Raw genomic sequence first — 23,627 nt, forward strand, 5'->3', positions numbered from 1 at the left:
GTCCTACAGATGACAGTCAGTGTAAGGAGGCGAGCTAAAGTTTTCTGGTGGTATTTTAAGTTTGTTGCAGAAACACTACTGCGGGTGAATTGGATACTATGATACTAGAAGGACAGAAAATGAGAAGAAACAAGCATGCAGGGTAGGCTTAACTTAGCTTAGCTTAGCATTAATACTGGAAACATGGAGAAAGAGCTAACAAAGCCAACAAAATCTGCCCACCAGCACCTCTAAAGCTCACTAATTAACATGCTATATCAGGTTTGTTTAGTCCATGGAAAAATAGAAGTATAAAAACATCAAATTAAATCTTTATTCACAAATCTTTAGACTGACTTCATCCATCTAAGCAGCCACTGGTTTATTAATTACACCACAATATGAAATAAATGGAAGCCAATGGATACTTTGAAGGGAGGAAATGTATCTAAAAACTGTGGGTGATAATGTAATATGTACACATAACTTCTTAGTTAAACTAGAAAGTGTAAGGCGACAGACCTTTAAGAGGCCTTTAAGGCTGATATTGGCTTAAATGAAAGGCTATCAGGGGCCGTACCTCTACGATGCCATGACTGATGGTGCCGTATGGCTTTCTGCGCACCAGGAGCAGGCTGATTACCATCACCATGGCAATTGCCACGGTCACCACCAGCAACCCCACCATGGCGCCACGGTTAAACGTCTCCAAGGCATCAGGTTGCTATGAAAAGAAAGAAATGTCAAGTGAGACATTAAGCAAGGGAGCCGTGCAGGGACAAAATGAATTTGTGCTTATATCTTCACTTGTTTCTTAAAGGTACTGTATGTAGGATTTAGTGGGATCTTTAGGCAGAAATGGAAAATCCATCCATCCATCCATCCATCGTCTATGCTGCTTATCCTTAAGGGTCGCGGGGGGACTGGAGCCAATCCCAGCTGACTTTGGGCGAGAGGTGGTTTACACCCTGGACTGGTTGCCAGTCAATCACAGGGCCAACACATACAGAAAATTCACATTCACGTTAACACCAAGGGGCAATTTAGAGTCACAAATGAACTTAACCTGCATGTCTTTGGACTGTGGGAAGAAGCTGGAGTACCCGGAGAAAACCCACACAAACACAGAGACGTCCCACATTCAAACCGCAAACTTGCCGTTCGGTGGATTCAAACCTTTTTGCATTTTTACGTTTTAGTGGAGGCTTAATTTGGTGGCAAGAATACACTGATTGGTATGGAGGACAACGTCGAGGAAGGAGGTGAATATGTGGTAGCTGAGCTGGTGTTGGCAAAGCATTTTGTGTTGTCAGAAGTTTGAAAACTCAAATTTTGACAAATGGAGGATTGTGCTTATTATTTACAAAGGCCAAAGTAGGTTGCCAGATGCCATTAAATCCTTTACACTCTCTGCGGCCAGGTATTGCTTCAGAACGTTCAATGCAAGATCACGGACTGTTATGATGCTTATACTCGGCCCTTACCAGTTCATCTCTCTCGATCTCAGGAGACTTGTTGACTACCTGCTTGAGCTCTACAGAAGTGTTGATCTGAGAGGAGAGGAAATGTGTAAGAATAAGGAATGGGAAATATTGGGACGCAGAAACAATGAAAAGATAAAACACACTCCACAAAGCACATTTTCCTGTGTTTCAGCATCATTAACCCACCTTTTCCTCATATTCATAAGTAGGGCCTCTCTCAGATGTGGTATAATCATATTCGTCGACTGCAGATACTATGGATGGACACAAAAATGGAATACAATATTTCACTGTGAGCAAACAAAAGCAAAAACACTACAGTCATTGTTAACAGTGAAATTCCATGATTTAATGACACTGAATATCAGCTTACCTTTCTTATTAGACTGCAGTTCTTTAGAGAAAAAAGAGAAAATAGCATCATTAACAAACAGCAGCCGAAAAGTAGTTAATCATTTTATATGACATTTAGCACAGACTAAAGAATGTTGGATTTGTGTGTGTGTGTATTTCTGAGTAATACGTGCTTATGTACCAATGCGGGGAGGATAAGGCCTGTTCTGGAAGGCTCTCTCCTCTTCCTCTTCATCGTCTTTCTCCTCCTCGCTCTCAGCCGGCAGAAGCTCCTCAGTGGTGCGGGTCTCAGAGAAGGAGGTGGTCATGAGCTCACTGATGTCTCCTCTTTCTGCCTTGACCAGCTCCTCTACAGGTGAAATAAACAGGGGTCATCAAGATGGATATCTGACAACATTAATTAGTATAAAAAATACAAAAACTGTAAGGGTAAAAAAAGGTCACAGGCAGGGGGCTGCAAATCTAGCTTACGGATATCATTTGCCAGCTCCTCAGCCAAGGTAGGATCCTTGTACAGCAGTGCAAGACTCTGGTTCATCCTCTCCTCAATTACATGGAGATGTGTGTACACCTGCAAAATATAAAAATCAATTTTTTTTACAACAGAGCAGCCAACTAAGCTCTAATAACGAGTCTCTGTGTTAAACTGGTCTTAGTAGTGAAAAAAAGGAGTGAATTAGTTCCTTAAACCCAGATAGTCCAGATAGATTTTTTTATGGAGCCAAGTGTCTAAAGTTGCGTTTGAAGTCAGCAACGACTGGCTTTGATCTAAGTTTAATGGAAATAAGACTGCGAGCCGGTTCACCTCTGTGAGTTCAGTGTTTTTTTTATCTTATCTGTGGCACGTACTAACTCTTCAGCACCCAATGTTCTGCATGTGTCACAGTCAGCAGAAACGAGCCTCGCATTTCAAAAGCACAGGTGTGTGCGAAAAAAGCATCTCAGAGGCAAATCCCAAACACACTCTCAGACACACACCTGGAACTTCATCTGCTCAGCCTTCTGGGGGTCGACAGCGACGATATGCTGGTAATGCCTGAGTGTGTGTCTGCGGTCCTTCTGCTCTGCGGCCATGTATCGCTTCAGAGCCTGCAGCACGCGCTCTGGCTGGAAGACAAAGTCGAGGACGGAGTCAGTAAATGTCAGACAGTGAGATGACCTCAGCTCATACTCTGCCTATCACAGAGAAATGATCTAAACCAGATCTGTGATTGTTGTCATTTTTAGCTGTTTTCCTCGCATCCTCCATGATGGACTTACCTGAGGGGGATCAGACTGTACGGCAGTCAGGTAGTTCTCCAGGGCCAGGCGACGGTTGTTGTTGAGTATGGCCTCCACTCTGGCAAGATGAGTCTCCACCAGCCTCTGCCTCTCTCCGGCGACCTGTTCCTCCAGCGTTTGCAGCACAGACTGGAAGTGCTGGTAGAGGAAAAACGACGGAGTAGATAGGAGAAAAGACGAGTGAAGCTTGTTCTACATTGCCACATGAGAATTTAAACTATAATAAAGCCAATAAAGCTGGGTGACAAATGTCTGCTCACCTCATTCAGTGCTTGTCGCTCTGACTTTGGTAGATTCTTTGACTGGTTATCTGCCTCTGCCCATTCCTTCATGATCTAAGGAAGGAAAGAAACATGGTATCATATTTTTGGTATCACGATATTGATGTGGCTGCACTGTTTGTATCACTATAGGATGTGTGTATGTGAATAGCTCTGCTCTGCTTACTGGTGCACCTGTTATCACAGTGTCACTGACCTTCATTCATGGTTTGATTTTTAAAACTTAGATGTTTGACTTAAAGAATGGTTCAACATTTTGTAAATTACATTTATTTCACCTCTAACATGTTACATCTTGTATGTTCAATCCATAAAAAATGCATGTAAAATGTAAAAATGACAAGTCATGTGTTTTACGAGGATTATGTGCTGAGACTATTCTTCACTGGGTGAAATGACTTCCTAGAAAATAAAAATGATGACATCCCAACGAAATCAGCAAGAAAGCACATGGGGGTATTTCCCAAAATGTTGAATCATGCCTATTTTTAGGCAATAGTTGTCCCAACAAAATCTTTTATTACCTCAAAACAAAATATGTTGACAGTTATGAGGAATGTTTGGTGTAGAAAGAAAAACCATGCTGCTGAAACCACTTTCTAACTTCCTGAGCTTTTTTAGAAGGCTGACAGAGCACTAAACACAGAAAAACTGTGCATCTTTAAAGACATGTGCCCAACAAAAACTGTTAAGCAATATGGCCTGTTGCCAATGCCCCATTTGTTGTTTGTGATACCACAGCAAAACCTACAGCAAAAAGACAGCCTTGAAGATGTACAGCAGCTATCTTGAGATTGTGAGAACAGATACAGAAACATGTGAACATAATCAGATGTGCCGTGTGATGCACTCTTCACTTCCATAATGTATGAAACTCCACAACTATATATACTAATAGTTTATTGATAATAACTTTAGTCGTGGAAATAATTGGTTATTATTCCAGTCTTGAGCTACATTATAATCACATTCTATTAAAATAGTTCAGGCATTAATTTACACAAAGGAATAAATACCATCCACTGTCGATGATATCAACTTTAGGTCATACCACCCTACTCACATATATGCATATATGAAATTTCCATTATGTTGTTTCTTTATCTGCTTCTCTGAATGGTAAAACATTAGGGAATCTCATTCCAGAAGTATCCAAAGTCCGACCCGCCGGCCAAAAAACCATTAGCTTGTCCGTAGCCCTGTGAAAGTCACCTTATTGATGCGCTTCATTCTGCGCTCCTCCAGGTCTGTTTTGGCTCGCAGGAAGTTGGCATGCTCAGTGCCATCTACTGGCTTCTCAAAATAAACATCAACGCCATCTGTGGGCCGAGGTGTAGTCACTAGATAGGATTGACAGAAAACAGAGGTTATTACTGTCGCGCAGACTACAAGAGCCAGAGAGCAATTACCCTGTAATTAAAAGAACAACACAGGTCAAAATGTGACAGCGTGTGCACTGAGAAAGTAAGAGAGAGGGAAGGTTATTTCAGAGAGAATTTGGATGACAAATGAAAATAATTCTTTATAATCCCTGAAGAATACTAGAAATATACATCAATAAGTAACACACAGCATTAATCATCACTATAGGTTCTCTAGCTTTCAATTAATCCCAAATATTGCAAAGAAATTAAGATAATTTTTGAAAAAAATGTTAAAATTACTGATCCCATTCTGCTTTGACATATTGTATCTGAGTTAGAGACGGCATACTCTTCACAGTTTTGAAAATAAACACATTCCAATGGTTGAAGATTAGTTAAAGGTAATTCATCATATTTTTGTGATGAAGAAATTCTCATTTACTTGGAGACTTGGTCTAGTCAGTCTGAAAGCTGCTGGGAGGCCTGAACTGAGTATGTGAAACCATTTGAGTTAGACTTTCAGTAAATGCAGTGGAATGCATGTATACATGTAATGATTGTGCAAATATATTAAAAACTAAAATAAAATAAAATAAAATAAACCCCTTACTAGTAGTGCAAGGACTTGACTAGTACTTTGAATTTATCAATAACTGATTCACAACCTACTGAAACATTATTAACAGGCTCTGGGTTTTCTTTGAACTGCTTTCCAACACAGAGTGAACACTGGGACCCATGGTTTCCCATCCTCATTCTGTGGTCAACTGTCCTATTTACAGAGCACACTAGCATGAACCCTGCTGAGGCCTGGAGGTTGCTGTGCATGTAGATGTTTAATATGCACCAGATCTTCCTGACAGTATAGACTGATGGGAGGCAACTGAATTATGCACCAAAAACAGCTCCCATATACTGTATATTTAGATAGAGACACTTGTATGCATGCCAGTGGCACGGCTACTAAACAAGTAATTTTAGAAACACTGGAAGGATTAACAGAGAATATTAGGGACACTCACAGCTGTCTCCCTTCATCAGAGGTGCAGAGGTGGTGGGTTTGTGGCTTTTCTCGTAGTAAAAGGAGTCCAGATAGTCTGATGTCTGGTAGGGACCTGAGTCAATGGGATATTCATACTCCTCTGGATCTTTCACAGCAATTGCCTCCTCTTCCTCATCTTCATCTACCTCCTCCTCATCAACTTCCTCCTCCTCCTCCTCCTCTTCCTCCTCTTCCTCCACCACTTCATCATCCTCCTCTTCCATGTCGGCCTCGTCCACATCCGTGTCAGGAGAGGGGCTCGGAGTGGGGGCTGTCACTTTAGTGCTGTGGGAAAGTGGAACAGTCATTACTCTGATGACCACAAACACAAATCCTCCTACATCTGTAGGTGGTCAAGCTGAATCATCTTACACAGAATTGAGTTTTCCACTGCTCTGGGATGTGAGAGTCTGAAGACCAGCAGGGACGTCTCTTTCCTCTGCCTCTCCTTTGCCGCTGGAACTCCCTCTGCCTGGGCAGCACACATACTCAACCCCCCGGAAATGGTCGCCACATGGCAACAGCATCCCGTAGCTGTGGAGCTCCAGATTGTCTGCAGCGCATTCCTAAGAGGAAGGAGATCCACAAAGTTAAAAACACAATGTATGATGAGGTTGAAATCAGTATTTTCAAAATAAAAATCACATAAGATTCTGTAAACTGAAAAGATAAGAAGGAGTGTTGCAGCTTGAACTTTGCAACTTTCTGCTTTGTAACAAACACTTATGGTAGGTGTACTGATGAAGTATGACGTGATAAAGAAAGCACCACGGTGCAGACTTGTCTAGTGTGCTCTGCCACAGCTGTTATGGCTGGCTAAAAAATAGGCTTCAAATTTGCACTGGAAAGTTCATTGTGTACATGAAAAGTTAAACATTTACAAAATGCACTAATGGAAAGTAAACATCACCCATCTGCTTAAACATGGCTGAAAACCTCTTTTTTCCTTATTCATAGCCCTTCTTTCAGCAATTTCAAACATCTAAAACTGCCATTTATATGCCTTTCTCACCTCCTTTGCAATGTTGTGCCAGTAAACGTAGCTCTCACAAGCATCCATCTGCTCCTGGTGGAGGAAACGGCATCGGTCGGGCACCAGCAGGGCCTCGCTCACATACTCACCCTCTGCAGCAGGATTGAAGAAAATGATCAATGTAAGTTGAGTTCAAGTGGTGGAAGAATTTTAACAGTCAAGCTTTGGATTTAAGTAGATCTTAGTTCCGTGTTTGAACATGGAACATCAAACATGAACGTGCTTTAATAAAGACAGAAGGAGTGTATATGAATGAACACAAGCTATGCAATATGTAGAATACATAAAACAAAAGTACGGTAGCGAACTAGATTCGTTAGATGGGGATGGGGTGCATAAATTAGGACTGACAGAAAGCATAATGTGCAAGAAGTCTGAACAGACAGACAAACTGCAGCTACAGCAGCGAGACAAGGTCATACAGTAAAAATGTGCTTTGCTTAATATGAAACATTTTTACAGAGATCATAAAGGCAGCCGACAACTTTGCTTTATGCAATACACCATGCAGAAATGAAGAAGTAGTTTTATATTCTATATTTTAGTATCACTCAACCTGTTCTTCATACCGCTCTACTAATGCACGCTGCTCTTTAGGGATCATGCATAAAGGAAAGTGTTCACCCAGACAACTGGCAGTATAGTAGTTATTAAACAAGCTAGAGCCAGTTCTACAGTGCTGTGCATAACAATCAAAGTGCTTCATGAATCCAGGGTGACTTAGTGTTCATTACTCATTCATTCATTTGATCATCCATCATTATGGCACTTACAAAATGTTGAACCATTCTTTAAGTCAAACATCTAAGTTTTTAAAAGCAAAGGAGTAGTTCAACATCTTAGGAAATATGATTATTGGCTTTCTTGCTGAGAGCTAGATAAGAAGATCAATACCACAAAAAAAAACAGATGTCAGTAAGTGTTATTATTTGTTACGAATGCTGTAATGTAAAAATGGCAAGTTTCAATCAGTGCGCCTTAGAGGTGCTGTTAGGTGGATTATGTTATCTTTAGACAGAGCCAAACTAGCTGTTTCCCCTTTTTTCCATCTTTGTGCTGAGCTAAGCTGCTGCCTGTAGCTTCATACTTAGCAGACAGACATGAGAGTGGTATAGATCTTTTCATCTAATACTCTGAAAACCAACGAATAAGCTGTTTCCCCAGATGTTCGCATAGGAGTGTTATGTTCCCCTAGTGGTCAACGATGCAAAACTGCAATGTCCCTTGACTCTTGCCCCACATTTCCTTTCACTTTCCACTGTCCACTATCATGAATCTTAATGTTATGACATATGTGTCATGACCTCGAGCACACAGTCAATCTAAAAATATTAAAAAATGCTTCTTTATGTTTTTCTAACCAACCAAACTGAGAAGGTATGTTCTCTGCAAGGCCACACAGGACATGTAAACCTATTGTAGGTACTATCCACAACTTTTGCAAATGGAAAAAAAAAAAAGGGGTTCCAGGCGAGTAGACTTTAGTCAAGTCAGACTGAGCCATAATATTAAGTGGAACAGAGGCATAAGTATTCTTGACAGTGTAATTATCTAATGACAGTGAGGTGTGTTGTTCTTACCTAGACAGCGGTAGGGCAGGACTATGAAGGGGTGTGTCTGGCAGTGGCCCCAGCCTTTCTTACACCAGGAAGGGATGGTGACAGGTCTTTTTGACTCCTCTATATGGGAAATCGGAAGTTCTGGGTACATCTGGACGCACAGGTACATGCAGAGACGGCCGAGACACAGAAACAGGTAGATGGATGGATAGAACAGAGGAAAAGGAGACAAAAGGAGCAGTGGACAGGGAAAAATTGGTTAGAGTAGATGTTCAGGGATTGGTTGGGAATGATGTAATAAAAGTAGCAGGATCAGGGAAGAAGGGGGGAGGGGGGGACACAATCAGTGGGGAAAGGACTAACAAGGGAAAGAGTCATGCAACATATTCTCAAACTACTTACACAGAGCTGTGTAAGGCCTTTGTCTGAAGCCACGTTCAACATGGCATACTGAAGTTATCATTTCAATGAACATTCTTGTCTTTCACTATTTCCAATTTCACATCTGACTACTTTCATTTAAAATCTAGGCCACTAATTTAAGCCACGAACTCATAATGAGGTTTAATAGTAGCAGAAATGTAGCTAGCCCAGAATCTGAATGCACACTAAAATGATTTCCTCAAAAATACCAAGGAAAAAAAAGGGAGGCATTTGTGTAAAAGCCATCACAGATGCATAATGTCTTAGCTAATCGCATTACAGTCCATTCAGGCTCATGGCTGCTGCTCTCAGTAGCAGCTATAACTACTTTGACCTCCAGATGGCGCCTGGTTGCCTTTACTGCAAATAAATATTTCTGAAGAGTGTGTGGAGAATATGTGTACCATTGATTACCTCACAGTAGATGTTTAAGAGTACACATATCAGGTAACAAGAGGAGGAAAAGTGGATGGTGGCACAGGGGAAATATCAAAAATATTCCAACACGCCACCATCACTTCACTATATATGGATAAATATATAGTTTTATAAGACAGATGTTGGACAAACCAAAAAAAGAATATATAATTTTACTTTTCGATTTTCCTACTTCGTCTATTGTGTCTTGTTGATTTCATGCTAAATTCTTTCAAAACCAGCTCCGGACCACTTTGCCATTAAGGGTGATTCTAATTTTAACAATGCTGCTGTTAGAGGTATTGATCCAGACTGCTGTTCATTACAGCTGTTTATGTTTAATTTATTTCCTTTACAAGGTTCAGGATCGTACCTCTTGACAGTAGGACAGGATTTCGCTGGGCTCTTTGAAGCAGCCTTGGCGGCCCTGAGGATCCGGCTCCCACTGGCCAGTCTGTAGATTCATGTGCAGGAGCTGGCGGCCACAGAACATGGCAATCTGTGGCTCTGTCACCTGGGGGCCTGGCCCGTTCACCTCGGTCATGGCCAGAGCCTAGAGAGCACAGGAAAAGTGGGGAGAGAGACACATGCAAGGTGAGGAGGAGTCGATACAAGCTCAGTGGCACATAATACTGTGTTTGAATCCAATCCAGGCCGGGTAGACCACAGATAATTCCTAAATGCACTCCAGCACTATCCAACATTAAACCAAGAGTGTAAGGGTGCAAGACTGAGAGCGAGAGACTGATCGAAAGAGAGGAAGGAAAAGGGATGTAATGCACAGGAGAATTGAGTGTATCCTGCAAGCTTGGACAGAATATTGGGAAACCTAAAATTCAGGCAAGATCCAAAGAAGTGTGTTGAAATAACCATGAAGTGAATAACAGAGAAAAAGAGCCAATAAAAAGACTGATTTATCAGCTGGCGGCCGATGTTTCCTGTTTGCTGACAGCTGACAAAAGAAGGAATGGGTGATGGATGAAAAAGAAGGTGTATAGCAAATATACAAGAGAATGTAAAACACTGCCCCCCCTTTCATTTCCCTCCTCCAGTGGCCTTCTAGGATGTTGTTATTGATCACGGGATATGGTGCCTCTGCCTGGGGGAGGGCCCAGGGGACCCCACATAGAGGAACAAACAGCAGCTAGGGCTTGGAGTCAGGTGTTAATACAAGCTCATTGACCGATGGGCCACTTCACTACATTAACACACAGCACAGAGACGGAGAGAGCCCAGGGAGGAATAAAGGAGGGGAGGGGTTAGATAGGGAGGAAAACGCTCTATAAACAGCACAGACAAGGTCTTCATCTACCTCAACAAACAAATCAGATAGAAGAAAACAAGACAGCAGTGAGCCCTCAAGAATCATAAGAAAGTACAAAAGTTTCATGTTCCACTGAATGTCTGAGTCATCTCTGGTGCAAAAACTGAGTTGTTTACAAAAGACATGCACACAGACTCCTGCAGGTCAGTAAAAGATGCTGGTTTCTCAGTGCACCATTTGACAGTAACATTCATGGCAGAGAGCATGCGATAATGTTTACTGTCCAACCCTGAAACTCATCAAAAAGGCATCCCGCACCCTGGAGCCTATGTACAGCTCATATCCTTTCATCTGCACTGACAGACAGAGAGATAGAGCTTCTGACGACAGACAAGACGAGCGACGCTGAGCCAATTAGAAGGAAGTTGCCCAAAGGGAAGAAATGGAGGAGAATAAATATGGAGAGTGACGCCTGATCAAAGGGAAGCCCTGCTTTGACCGACCAGAGCTTGAGTGTTTGAAGTCCTAATTAAAATTCATACAGAATAAAATAAATATGTAAAACCCTTTGAGTAAATGTACAATAAATATAATAAGCCCTGAGCAGTCTTTGCATTATAATTATGCTAAGAGGAGTTTGTGTTTCTGCATGTCCTAGCAGATTTTGTTACAAATTACGGATCTACTTTTCATTATTGCTGACCACTTCCCAAAGCACAGTTTTTTTAAGATTTATGAATGTTGTTCTCCTTACCAATAGGCCACGGTTTTAATTTATTATTTATTTATTTCCAAGACACTTTCACTGTAAATATAATTCTTAGTTTTACATGTTTTCTACAGTTATTATCATAATATGATAGCCGTAGTTTAAATTCTGTGTAGATAAAAGAAATTCCTCTCTCTGCTTTGAACATAACTTATTCCTTATTCTAATTGCCACAAAATTGTAGTCTAACACTGAACCTCTTAGTTCATTTTCGACAGGCCAAAATGCTTCCGGATGCAATTCGACGGACCTACAACCAAAATGTGTGATGTTATCAAATCCTCTTGGAAGTATGGCACACTTCTTTTAGAGACTGACCAGTTCAGATAGTGGATTCAACAGAACGTTTCGAACCTAGATGACTGCTCCTCTGTCAGTCATTGTATCAAACCCACCCCACAGTAGATAAATGGTTGTGATCTAGGCCAGGTTTGCTGGATAACTGGCCAGACATATCTGCCAGAACAAATAAAACAGCTGGCAGATTAAGATGGTTCTCGGGCTAACAAAATTGATTTTCTTGTCGTACAAATTTCCCACTGTTTGTGTTCTGATTTTTTTTTTCTAAAACAATGCTGTTTTGCAGCCAGTTCTGAAACTTTGGCTGTCAGCACTTGCTGACATCTTCACTGAGATGAGTCCCCAAGGGAATTATCTCAGGGAAGTTTCAAGTCCCTGCAAGTTAATGATCTCCCCACAGGTAAAAAACAATGGAAACAATGGCTGCTCAGAAGGTATGATAAATACATATTTTTTTACACCTAAAATAACTACAGTATGCTCTCAAAAAATATTGAGATGATTTGTACTAACAGTCAGACAAAAATGTTTAACTTCATTTTTTTGTTTCTAGTTTCACAGTAATAATTATAGTTATATTCTTTTAAATGAATATTGAATGACTGATGAGCTGAGCTTTTCATTGGTTAAATGTATTGTTGGATAAGCACAAGAAAACACTGCTGAAACAGCCTTTCTAGAGCAGCTGCTGAGCTAATGTCTAAATAGAAATATCTCTTTTGACTCAGGGAAGGTCAGTGGCACAAAGAAAAAAAAAAAAACTTCCGGATATTTGAGAAGATAACCTGGCAGATCCCCTTGGTCCGGCTCTCTCATTCTGCCTGCTCTCCACTACTGCACTTGCAGAAAATCAATGCTGAGCGACTGCAACTGTATCGCCACGTTCCACCCAATCAATAGTAGTCCATCAGGAGCCTAAGGCCCTGACCTCCAGCACGGCAAGGCTGCACACCCAATCTCCAGCCTGATCTGGGACCAGATTAGATCTCCCTCTTGTGATAACCTCAATAAGAAATACTGTTTTATGATGTACGCTTCCTCCACGGAAGCACGGCATCTGCTTGTTTTTGACCCACTTTGGAGTATGATCTCCTTCCCCACACACTGGTCGCCACTACAGACAGACAGAGTGACAGCATCAGATAAACATCACTCAAGAACTGACGTCACACGGACTCTGTTCCGCTGTGTGAATGCCACACAGTGCCTTTGTAGGTGTTTCATTGTACTGTGTCATTGTATTCTCACAGCAATAACAGAGACCGTCATCGGTATGAATCAGTCCTTTTTATTTCTACCCAAAATAGTGAGAACAATGGCATCAGATGCTGGATAGAAATGTATTTTGTGGTGTATTTGACATCTTTACTTATGAAGTGCTTCATGTAAACTGGAGGTGGACCTCTTTTTCATAAAAACACACGCTGATGTGGGAGATCAGTTAATGCAACACTAAGGAGTCTGGGAAACATCCGGCAAGACGATAGAGGCCCGATTTCATTCCAGTGAATGTTATTGTTGACTGTACTTATTTAAAGTACCATACTGTTTTCATTTCCTTTGTTTATTTGATCTTGTTTACTCAAAAGGAACCTTGATTACTGTATTACACTAAATTATATATCTTTTACAATATAATGTACATTTTGCTCACTTCAAATAAAGGCAATGTGTCCATCATTCGTAAGGCCAAGATCACATATCTTTAGTAATACTGTAAAATCAACTCCAATATCCAACCTGCCCAGCCAGGACAGAACTGCACAAGATCTGCCAAGTTGCTAATCTTGTTTAAATGGCAAATTGGTCAGTCAACCAAGAGTAGAGTCTACCTGATAAAGACGGTCAAGTGGAAAAGAGGTTGCAGAAGACAGAGGGAGAGAAACAGAGCAGAGAAGTTAATGTGTAGCTTGCTGGCTATGGTATATCTATCCAAATGTCTGCACACTTACTTCTGTTGCACACACCTACTTTATTTCCTAAGCTTTGGGTCACACAGACCAAACACAGGCACAACAAATTCTCTCCTATATCTATTACCAATAAGTGCAACCTCACTGAAAAGGTAATATTAAATAATACATTTAACCATACAACAGTGTCCATCTATTGGTCCACCACTTTGGTTAAGCCTAAAATATCTAAATCACTATATATTGTGGCATTCATGGATCCCAAAGAGTGCATTGTAATTTTCCTAATACTTTAATTTTTTGAATTCCTAATTTGTCCTATACTTTGGTTTATGACCAAATATCTGCAAAAAGTACGACATTATCAGCCTCAGCTGAACTTGTTCTTTAGTGCTAATTAGTGAATGTTAGCATGCTAACACTCCAAACTAAAATGTTGAAAACAGTAAACATTATACCTGTTTAACACGCTAACTGCATGCTAACGTCGTCACTGTGAGCATGGTGTTGTTCTAGTGGGGCGACCCGATAGCCAAGCGCTTAGGAAACCACATTGGTGCAAATACCCTGAGCAGCTACAAAGGTAGGCAATGTACAAAAATTCAAAAAATAAAATATGGACAATACAATGCTTTTAGTCTTTAGTAGACACTTTTCTGTTCATTTGATACAGATTAAATAGACACAGACAACAGTCCTCTGTGCGAAGGATTAGGCTTTCATTTACTGCTAAAAATAGCTTTTGCTACAGTGAATGAATTGCATTCTTGTGCCATGATTAAGCTGTTTTGTCCATGTTTAATACTCAAAAATTTATAGCTATAATTCCCTTTGGACTGCCTGAAAGATTCTCAGTGTCTTGGTGGTACACAATTTCCATTTTGATGCCAATTAGACTCAGTTAAAACTCTTGGTGTGAGCACGGAAGTGGAAGATTCTGAACATTTCCAATCTCCATCAGGAGCTGAGGCTCGCTGATCCAGTTGGCTTCACAATAATGCTTTACAATCTGTCAACAATTATGCTTCTTTTACAGTAAAAGGCTGCAAAACTGCTCTCTGTGTCTTAGAAAATACGGTAGTGTACTGAAGCATCTTAATACAGTACGGTCTGCAAGCATGGAGGGGGCGAGGGATTCAAGGTTGGTTAAGTGGTGCTGTTCAACCATCCTGAGTCCCACATATCATGTCCTGGTGCTGATGAGGCTGAACAGGCAGACGGCCCAGAAGCCTGACAGCTCCTCACTGCAGAGAACGCTGTATCATTAATAACGACCCAGTGATATTAAGCGATTGGCTTTCTGCCGTTTCACCAGGTTCTTTGCGTCTGTTAGCTCCCCTGATATTCTGTATTTCTCAGCTCTTCTTCTCCATTATCTGCTGCATACGGACTGTGCTGCTTCACTTTGTAATCACAGGTGCACCTCCACAGTTGCCCACTGCAGGGAAAACTGAGTAGGAAACTAAGTGATCCCACAGAGATGAGAAAACTGTGCACTGGACCAGAAGTTGTGGAACATCTGATGCAGATGTAATAATGGGTTATCATATTTTCACAGGTATCTGTATAGCAGAGGAAATTATGCTGCAGCAACCAAAAATGAGAGCAGATATGATCTCGCAACAAATACTTCTGTCAGTCAGAGCTGAGTTAGGGCCTGGGCAGTACATTAGCATGTTCCCCTAGCATCTTCCACCCTGTTCTAATTAAATTTTTAGCACCTGTTCCGCCCTTATGTTGCCGGATGACTTCATCCTCTGTAATGATGCAATCTTCTGGCCCTGGCAGGCAAGCCAGAGCAGTAGAGGTGGAGAGGAGGAGCCCACCCATCATTTGTCACATTTTACAAGTTCTGCAGGCTGTACATTGGAGAGCCATGACATAAATGCATCAAAGGCTTCGAGGAGATGCAGAGTCTTTTAGTGCTGCTGTGCAGGAAGCAACATTTCATGTTATGTGTTTAACCACAGTCACCTCGCCTTTATATCACTCACACATTTTCACTCCCTTGCATACATTGCGTCTCTTATTCTACTGTATCCTTTAATGTTTCTTTGAGCTTCATTTTTCTATAATTCATTTGTTCTATATGTCCTGTTATCTTACATACTCTAAATTATCTATCTATAAGTTCATGTCCTGTGCACATGTATTTGTGTTAATGCAACATGTGCAGATGTGTGAAGTGCTTTAGTGCACACTTATTTTGTTTTTAGCTTGTCAAGCTTGCTTGACACCTGCTGATTAACTACAGACATCAGACCCCTGAGGAGCTAATCCCTGTTTAGCAACAGGGTTCTGGGATATCCCATCTACCCAAATACACCATGCATTGACAATGTAATCAAACTACCATACATCAAGTCAAAACAGGTTGTAAAATTCCAGGATGAGTTTGTTTATCAGGGTTTTGCTTTGACAACTGTCTTTGTATTATGACAATCTAACTGCGTTAAACACATAAAATAGGTCTTAGCTAACAGGCATGAAAGAGTTACGAAATTACAGCAGGAGTTCTGGCACACCTTCACCTACTTGAAAAGTGCATGGAAAAGGGAAGCAGTCATGAAGTATCAAACCTCCAGGCAGCAGCACTCTATACTGCAAGTGTTGAATTTACATACTTCAAGTCATACATTATATTATGTTGGTGATACATGCAAGTGAAAAACAATTAGTTTCTATTAAACCTCCAGAGATCTCTATACTGTGCAAATTGGTTAGTGTAACATTGTGGACGGGCCTCTTGTGTAGGGAACACACCCACATACAAATAGGCCTCCTCAATGCATTACCCATGCACGTGTGGAACACACAGACACACACACACAGACACACACAGGCCTTCCTGAACATGTCTTTGTGCTTCTCTGAGTCTGCAGCACAGATGGCTGAATAGTGGGTGTCTTCCTGTTCTCGGGGCCCCTCCCTCTCTCTCTCTCTTTATATTCCGCTCTTTCCGCTCCCTCCACCTCCTCTCAAGGCTGAGCTTGATCCACCCCAGCCGCCCTATCCTTGATATCCCTCTTGTCTCCGTCTCCCTCCCTTTCACACAATGCTTGACACTCTGCTGTTTGGCCTCCCTCCCTAGGCCAGTGCTAAATGGCCAGATAGATTTGGGAGCATTCATCATTGCAATCATGTCGGTTAATTATTCATGGGCTCCATCAGGCCTCTTCCTGGTGTGGCGTGTACTTATTAGAGTGTAGCAACATTAGTCTGCCAGGCTCTCATGGTGCAAAGGAGGGGACAAAGGAGGATAGAGCAGGTTAGCTCTGCACACTGACACTCATTATTATACATCTCTGACTAATGGCTAATTGAAGCCATTAATTTTCTATTCAGAAGAGACTGACGAGCAGAGTGGAAAATATTGCATTGTGTTTTATATTTTCTTCCTACTGCAAACCACATATAGCTGTAAAGGTACTTATTGAATACTAAACAGAATACCTAATTTCAGTACTTATTATGACAGAGGCTTTTGGTTGCAAAGATGTGCAAACATCATAGCCTACTCTAAGTCAGGCTACATCAGTCCAGATTACAGCGGTCCAGCCTCCAGCTGAGCACACTGGGAGCAGATGGCCCCATAATCACCAGGGTTCATCTAGGTCTGAAAGAGCAGACACAGCCAGTTCCCAATATTTGATTTGATTTCAAGTATAGCTTAAAATACAGGACATGTCAGATGGCATCACTGCAAGAGACTCCATAGATCTGGATGCAGTGCCACCCATTTTATGATTGTGGCTATTTAGGGATATGTTTGCTCAGAGCTTTGCCCACTGAGGTCTGTATACATAGCCCTGTGTGCCCTGCTCTTCCTTTAGTTTTTAGCCTATGTCTTTCCAACTAGCAGTCCACAAGCTGCTGCAGCTGGGGAATAGGAAAGACACTGATTTCTCTCCTCTGTAAAGGTCGCCAACTCCTCCTGAAAATCACATGACCTTAGTTAGATACAGATTTCCCTGATGTATGATAGCACCATGGGACTCGACAGAAGCCCCATACCGACCAGAACAGAGATTTCTCCTGTGTTGGATGGGACTCACATGACCCATAATAATTATCATGCTCACACACATCCAGCCTCTCTCTTTCTCATACACTAATGCACCTGAATTTTACTTCCATCGTGCAGGCAATGTTGTTATAGCAATGTTTCCTGTGAGATTTTTTTTTTTAAAGCATCCTGCCTTTCAGCTGCATCCGTGTTAACTTGTCAGAAAAGTCCAATGTAATCAAAAGAAGAAAACAGGAAACTCCCACAGACACAAAATTGATTGCATGCGTGGTGTTCCCAGTTCTATGGAAAGGGTGTATTAGGCAATATTCCGAATAAGACAAGTGATTGTGAAACTTGTGTTGCATAGAGTAGGCTGAACTCTTCCTCTCTATTCCACCCACATTTCAACAAATGCTACTTCTGAGTCACGCACTATAATGACGCCACACTGCGCATGTTTTCTCTCCAGAAAAGACAAAAACATAAAGCATCGTTTGTCATTTTCACATTCCCCTACATGCCACCGCCTCCTGCAGATCTGTGGGAGACAACAACAACTGCGTCAGAGTGTCCGAAAACATGAGACGCCTGTGAGAACCAGATTTTTCCACATAGACCGACTAAAAAGATTTTGTAGTCTGGTAGCATTGTTTATGCATTTCTGCTGTTACGTAACACTGCTGAACCTCCTTCACAGTTAAGCAACACAGCATGGGAATGCCAACATGTTAATGCCAAACACTGTGTGCCTGCAGATATGATTTCAAGCTGAAGAGCTACCTCGGGGGATTGAAGGAATCAAAGGCTTAGTGGATATTTGAGCACTGCAGGTCCATCTGAAATATCCTAATGTCAACACAATTGCCACTGAATGAGGGATTTTCTGCAGTTAGATTGAGACTGACACAATGCAAACAAGCTCTCCAAATCTGTATTTATATGGTAAAACCATTCAAAAGACTTGAGTCACATCTGCGACTGAAAGGTTCAAATTTCTATTAGCAAGTGCATTTCCTGTATTGTCACAGCTGAAATATATTAAACACTAAGACAATTATTTTCTGTAAACTATCATGTCCTTTTCTCCCACATAATTCAGAACCTCTTGGTTCTGATAACGGAAACAGCATATTTCAATGATACAAAATGCATAAATACATAAAATCATCACATTATCATATTTATTTTTTTTTTTGTTGCTTGTTTTGAGTGAATAAGCACCCAACATTTAAATGGCTTTGAGCTGGATCTCTAAAATTTTTAATCCACCCTGGAACCAAATCCTGAATTTAGCAGGTTAATGGAGATTATGCAGTAACATGATTTTCAATACTTTCATACTGAGGACATATATAAAGATAGCAACTTTATTTTACAGCGGAGTGAGGTTAAGTGTGTATTTTGTTCAGGGGGAGATGAGACTGGAGGTCTTAAAGCAACAACATAATGCCCTTGAGCAAGTTTTAAATAGATTACGGCAATCTCAGAGCCTAAATGAGGGCATGTTTAGGTTAAAAGACTGGAATAATTGATCCACTTAAGGACAGAATGTCTTTCTATGGTCTCCCTGACAAACAGCAGGCAGCCAGCATCAATAAGATCTGACGCTTCTCCTTGCTTCCTTCTTATCTCACACTCTGAGCCATTCCTGCCTCTCAAGCCCTCACTCTGCGTTTGACTCTGTTGTCTTTGCAGCCGATATGTACTGAAGCCTTTCTTCCTGGGTATTCTCCTTTGGATCCGCATGTCATATCTTCCCGCAGTTCTCCTTTTACTTTGCTGTCACTTCATGCACTTTTTGAGTATTTCACATTGTCGGTATGTGTATCCTCTACAGATCTGTCTACACTGCATCGTGTTTTTCTTGAAACTAACAGCATCTTGAAGCACACGGATTTGCATTGGAACTGAAAAACTCAGTTCTTTTTTTCTGTCAAGTTCATATTCTTTTCAGGCGTCCTTTAGGACACATAACATATGACCTCTATTTACAATTATGTAAATGTTAATCTCTTTCTCTTCGGCTGTATTCTATATCTTGCTTTTTACTATTGTAATTAATTGAGTCTTTTAAATTGACAAATGAATAAAACTTTGCTAGACTGAATGTACATGTGTAGCGACAGAGCGATAAAACAAGACTTTAAGCTGAAGATAGAGTAACATCCTGTATAAGCAGAGTGGGGGTGACAGAGGAGGGGGAGTATGGAGCAGGAATAGGGGTTAAAACATTCATATATCTCTTTCTTTCCGTCTGTTGCTTATGCATATATACAATCCTGATCACATCGTGCCAGCTCTCCTGGGAGCCTGTCTAGCAGAAGCATCTTATGGAAATGAGGTTTTGAGGTTACACAGTATGTATGCTGTTTTAGCCTCATGAAGAGAACGTAAGGTAGGGGCAGAGTGGTGTGTGGCTGCGTGCATTTATTAATATTATTATTATTCCTACATGTATTTGTTGAGGTGGGCGTGTGACCAGAAAATTAAAAGCAATAACTTGTTTTTTAATTTGTGGCGGATACCTTACCACATACCGTTCATTATGCACCGCATTAAGCATAATGGCATGTATATAATACATAACTCAACTTTACAACATGTCGGTTTATTGCTTTAATTCAGACGCATGTGGCATCACCACAGTGGGAACAAACTGGTCTTTAACTCCCAGTGAGGGGTCAAAATGTACACCACTGGTGATAAAAGAGCCCAGCATGGTCAGTTTTAGTCCAACAAACTGCAAAGACATATTGAAGGGATAACCTTTTCCCAGAGAGAGAGTGTCAGAGAGTATGCTGCTCTGCACAGCCTACTGTTCATGGTAATGAGGTGCTCTGTTAATGAACAGCAGAATAAACAGCTAATGCTTGGTCTGCTGGGACGGGCTTGCCACTTGTACAAAGCAAAGACAAAACAACCAAGATTCTGCGAAAGACAAACGTGATGAAACAGTGCGCGGCACGGCTGGTGTCGCCCTCCTGCATTTAGCATCAGCTTCCGCTCGCTTGCCGTCCTCTTCATCTGTCTCACTTGTTCCCATCGAACCCGTAAACACACATTTTTTTAAGCTCCTCTACGTTCTCCCTCTCAGCATCACTTGGCCACTGAGGGTGGTTGCCGTGGTAACGCCACCCACAGGAGCCGGCTACCTTCCCTGTTACCGTAGCAACTAGTTCCCTACAGAATTTCAAGCATCTCTCTCTCTCTCTCTCTCTCTCTCTCTGATTGCTGACTTAATGGTTAGGGTTAGCTTTCCACATTGCTGTCTGTTGGTTGTTTACACACCACTTAAATTACTTATGCATTGCCGGGCTTGTTGTATCTCTTCAGAACAAGCAAAAACTTCTCATAAAATGTTTGAAATATTTCTACTATGCCAGTAATGTCTAATTATAAAGAAGTAGAAACAACAGTTAATTCAATGAATAATTATTTCATCTGGATATAAATAACGATGGCAACAACGATGACCTGGTGGCATTTGACCTTCAACCTTAATTAAGAGACAGTATAGGTGAGTTTACATGAGAGAGAAGCAAAGAGGGAGACTAGGTCACCCCAGCAAGGTGTTCAAATCCAACACAGTCAGTGCAAAGATGAACCAAAAGCGGCCCCAAGTGTGGCTACGCTTATCAAAACTTGAAGCGGACAATGCTCGCTGCATTTTGTGTGGCATGTAAAAAATGTTCTAAACAAAGAACAATGTTGAAATAGAAAAGTTTAGATTTATATTTTACAACTGAAAGAAAGATGAAAGTACAGAGAAAGCAAAGTGCTGAAAAAAGGTTCTGCTGGGTTCTAGTATGGGTACCAGTATCAGTTCAAATGTGAACGGTGCCAAACTCTATTATCTGCTAAGCAAAATGGAAAAAAAACTTCTCAAATGTGATGATTTGCTACTTTTGTGAATAATGAATACAAATTAACTCTTTGGGTTGGTTGGTCGGGCAAATCAAAATATTTTAAATGGATAACTTGGGATCTGGGACATTTTTCCCTTATAGATTCCTTCATAGATTTTTCAAACAATGTGAAGATTCATCAATGAATATATTAATAAAGTATAATATAATCAATGGCACTAACAATATGTATACAGTTGATACAATATACCACATTAAAAAATGTAGTATTGACTTCTATTAGACTAATACTATTAACAGCATTGTATCCTTATTCTTTCTGATGATCTCATTCTTGCTCGTTCGCTGCCCTCGGTAAACCTCAGTATGGTGAATCAGTAGCTGACTTAATGATTCGTCACGTCCCTCTGATTCCTCTGGTACAGGGCCACAGCCTACATGTTACAACACAGCTGATTATCTTTCAATTTTGCTTGTCTGTACTTCCTTGACTTCAAGTACGCTCATACTAACTGCTAACTTTGATTCATTTGTTGATTCAAGACGTACATGATAAATCACTTAACTTCAGTAGCAGGGTGTTGCTGTTCTAGCCAGTGTTTTAACAAATACTCATCTTGAAGGAACTGTAGTACTTATCATAAAACAATAAATAATTATTCATCACCGTCCTTTGTGTCTGTATACGTCACATTTAACAGAAGCACTTGACATTTCCAGAAGCACTAGAAAGCACAGTTTGACAAATCCACCGACAAAAAATAATAATGGTAACTGAGATTGTGTCAGGCTGACATGTCCTGTCTTGCTTTAGCCGTCTCAGTGTTATTTTAGACCAGGCCACTCTGGTGAGATAATGTGTGCTGGCTGTGCAGTCTGCCAGTCTGTGCTGCAAAATCACTCAGTAGATTAAATATTAGTGTTATCTCATTTCCTCAGGCCATGAAGTCTCCACAGACTGTCCAACTGAAAGGAAAATGGTTTAATCATTGAGACAATCTCTACAAAAGACCCCTCACCGGGGCCTGGAACCTCCATTTGTGCTTTGTACTTTTATTACATTCTTTCTCCAAACCACCGCTAGACTCAAGTGCAGTATCCAATTTGTCAGCCAAGCTTGGGTGAGTATTGGCCGTTAACTGGCACAGCTTGGCCTTGGCGAGCACAATGGCCCTAAGATGGGGACAGAATGAAATACTATTTGTCTCTCCCCATCACTGGCTGAATCGTATTGTTGATGATTAACAGCAGCCACAGCAGCACCTGAGTCTATCTATCATCTATACCTGTTTGTTTGTTGTGGGCACAACATCTGTGTGTACTGTATAAAATAGAGGCAGAGTCAATTGCAGGCAGCCTTTGGAGAATCTGTGCCGGGGTTGCTGTACACTGAGCAGCGAGTCAATTGCTGTGGGAACATTTTGTCTCAGGGGAAGGGTGGGTATGTTTGAAGCTCCTTTGCTGGAAGTGTACAATCCTCTACACATTAACACTGGTAAATAAACAACTGCTGGCTGTGGTTTTGGTTGCCATACTTGGGAAAATCAAATCTCATTTTCAAAAATAGAACAAAGAAAATGTCTCGCAATACGTTGTTGTGCTTAAACTTAGAGACCTTACAGTATTAACAAGCTAACTTTACTGCTTAAGCATACACCTCACTGTTGAATGCAACATCTTCGCACCAGCTGTCTGGGCATTGTCTAAAGGCATTCTGGGAAATGCAATTAATCGGCTACAATCAACAGGCGAATTAGAACACAAAATTCACAAAATATCTGATGGTAAAACATTTGCAGAAGTTCATTAGTAAAGTGCAGTAAAGATAGAGAACCAGCAGATGCAAATAAAGACTAATACTCTGAAAATACCAAGAATGCAGAAAAAAATAACAAAACGAAGGTTTGGAGCATGAATTATTCAAGAACAATCATAAGGAAAGTGAAAAGATGTCACTGGCCACTGAAAGCTGCTGAGGCAGATGGAGGAGCAGTGTCTGGGGGAGTGGGTAGGGGAGGGGTAATGAGTGCCTCTGGGATGTGGCAGGGGAGAACAGAAGAGACTGGGGCTGAGACAGAGAGGAGGGATGAGGGGGGCCGAGGCAAGGAGGAGACGTGGGGCGTGGGGATTTTCTTTTGTGTTTGTGTCTCTGTGGAGTGGGGCTAGGGAGTGGACCTGGAGGGTAGGGAAGTGGGGAGGGGGTACGCAAAAACCAGGTAGCATGAAGAGAAAAAAAAACAGCATTGGAGCGTTGAGAGAGTGCGTGACAAGTGCCAAAGCCCCGTCGAC

The 23,627-nt window shown here is 41.2% G+C and overlaps 1 protein-coding gene across 1 annotated transcript in view; it reads right to left on the minus strand.

Moving 5' to 3' along the window:
* aplp1 (amyloid beta (A4) precursor-like protein 1) overlaps positions 1 to 23,627 on the minus strand; it is a 32,464-nt gene that overhangs the window by 3,188 nt on the left and 5,649 nt on the right. The window contains exons 2-16 of the mRNA XM_070834643.1: positions 9,591 to 9,770; positions 8,399 to 8,528; positions 6,798 to 6,910; positions 6,158 to 6,351; positions 5,766 to 6,070; positions 4,592 to 4,719; positions 3,359 to 3,433; positions 3,078 to 3,236; positions 2,796 to 2,924; positions 2,289 to 2,388; positions 1,999 to 2,166; positions 1,837 to 1,857; positions 1,650 to 1,717; positions 1,464 to 1,529; positions 560 to 703 (exon numbers count right to left, since the gene is read on the minus strand). Coding sequence (XP_070690744.1) covers positions 560 to 703; positions 1,464 to 1,529; positions 1,650 to 1,717; positions 1,837 to 1,857; positions 1,999 to 2,166; positions 2,289 to 2,388; positions 2,796 to 2,924; positions 3,078 to 3,236; positions 3,359 to 3,433; positions 4,592 to 4,719; positions 5,766 to 6,070; positions 6,158 to 6,351; positions 6,798 to 6,910; positions 8,399 to 8,528; positions 9,591 to 9,770 — 1,980 coding nt within the window. The remainder of the gene's footprint in view (positions 1 to 559; positions 704 to 1,463; positions 1,530 to 1,649; positions 1,718 to 1,836; positions 1,858 to 1,998; positions 2,167 to 2,288; positions 2,389 to 2,795; positions 2,925 to 3,077; positions 3,237 to 3,358; positions 3,434 to 4,591; positions 4,720 to 5,765; positions 6,071 to 6,157; positions 6,352 to 6,797; positions 6,911 to 8,398; positions 8,529 to 9,590; positions 9,771 to 23,627) is intronic.

The sequence above is a fragment of the Pempheris klunzingeri genome, chromosome 8, assembly GCF_042242105.1.
Source record: "Pempheris klunzingeri isolate RE-2024b chromosome 8, fPemKlu1.hap1, whole genome shotgun sequence".
Lineage (NCBI taxonomy): Eukaryota > Metazoa > Chordata > Actinopteri > Acropomatiformes > Pempheridae > Pempheris > Pempheris klunzingeri.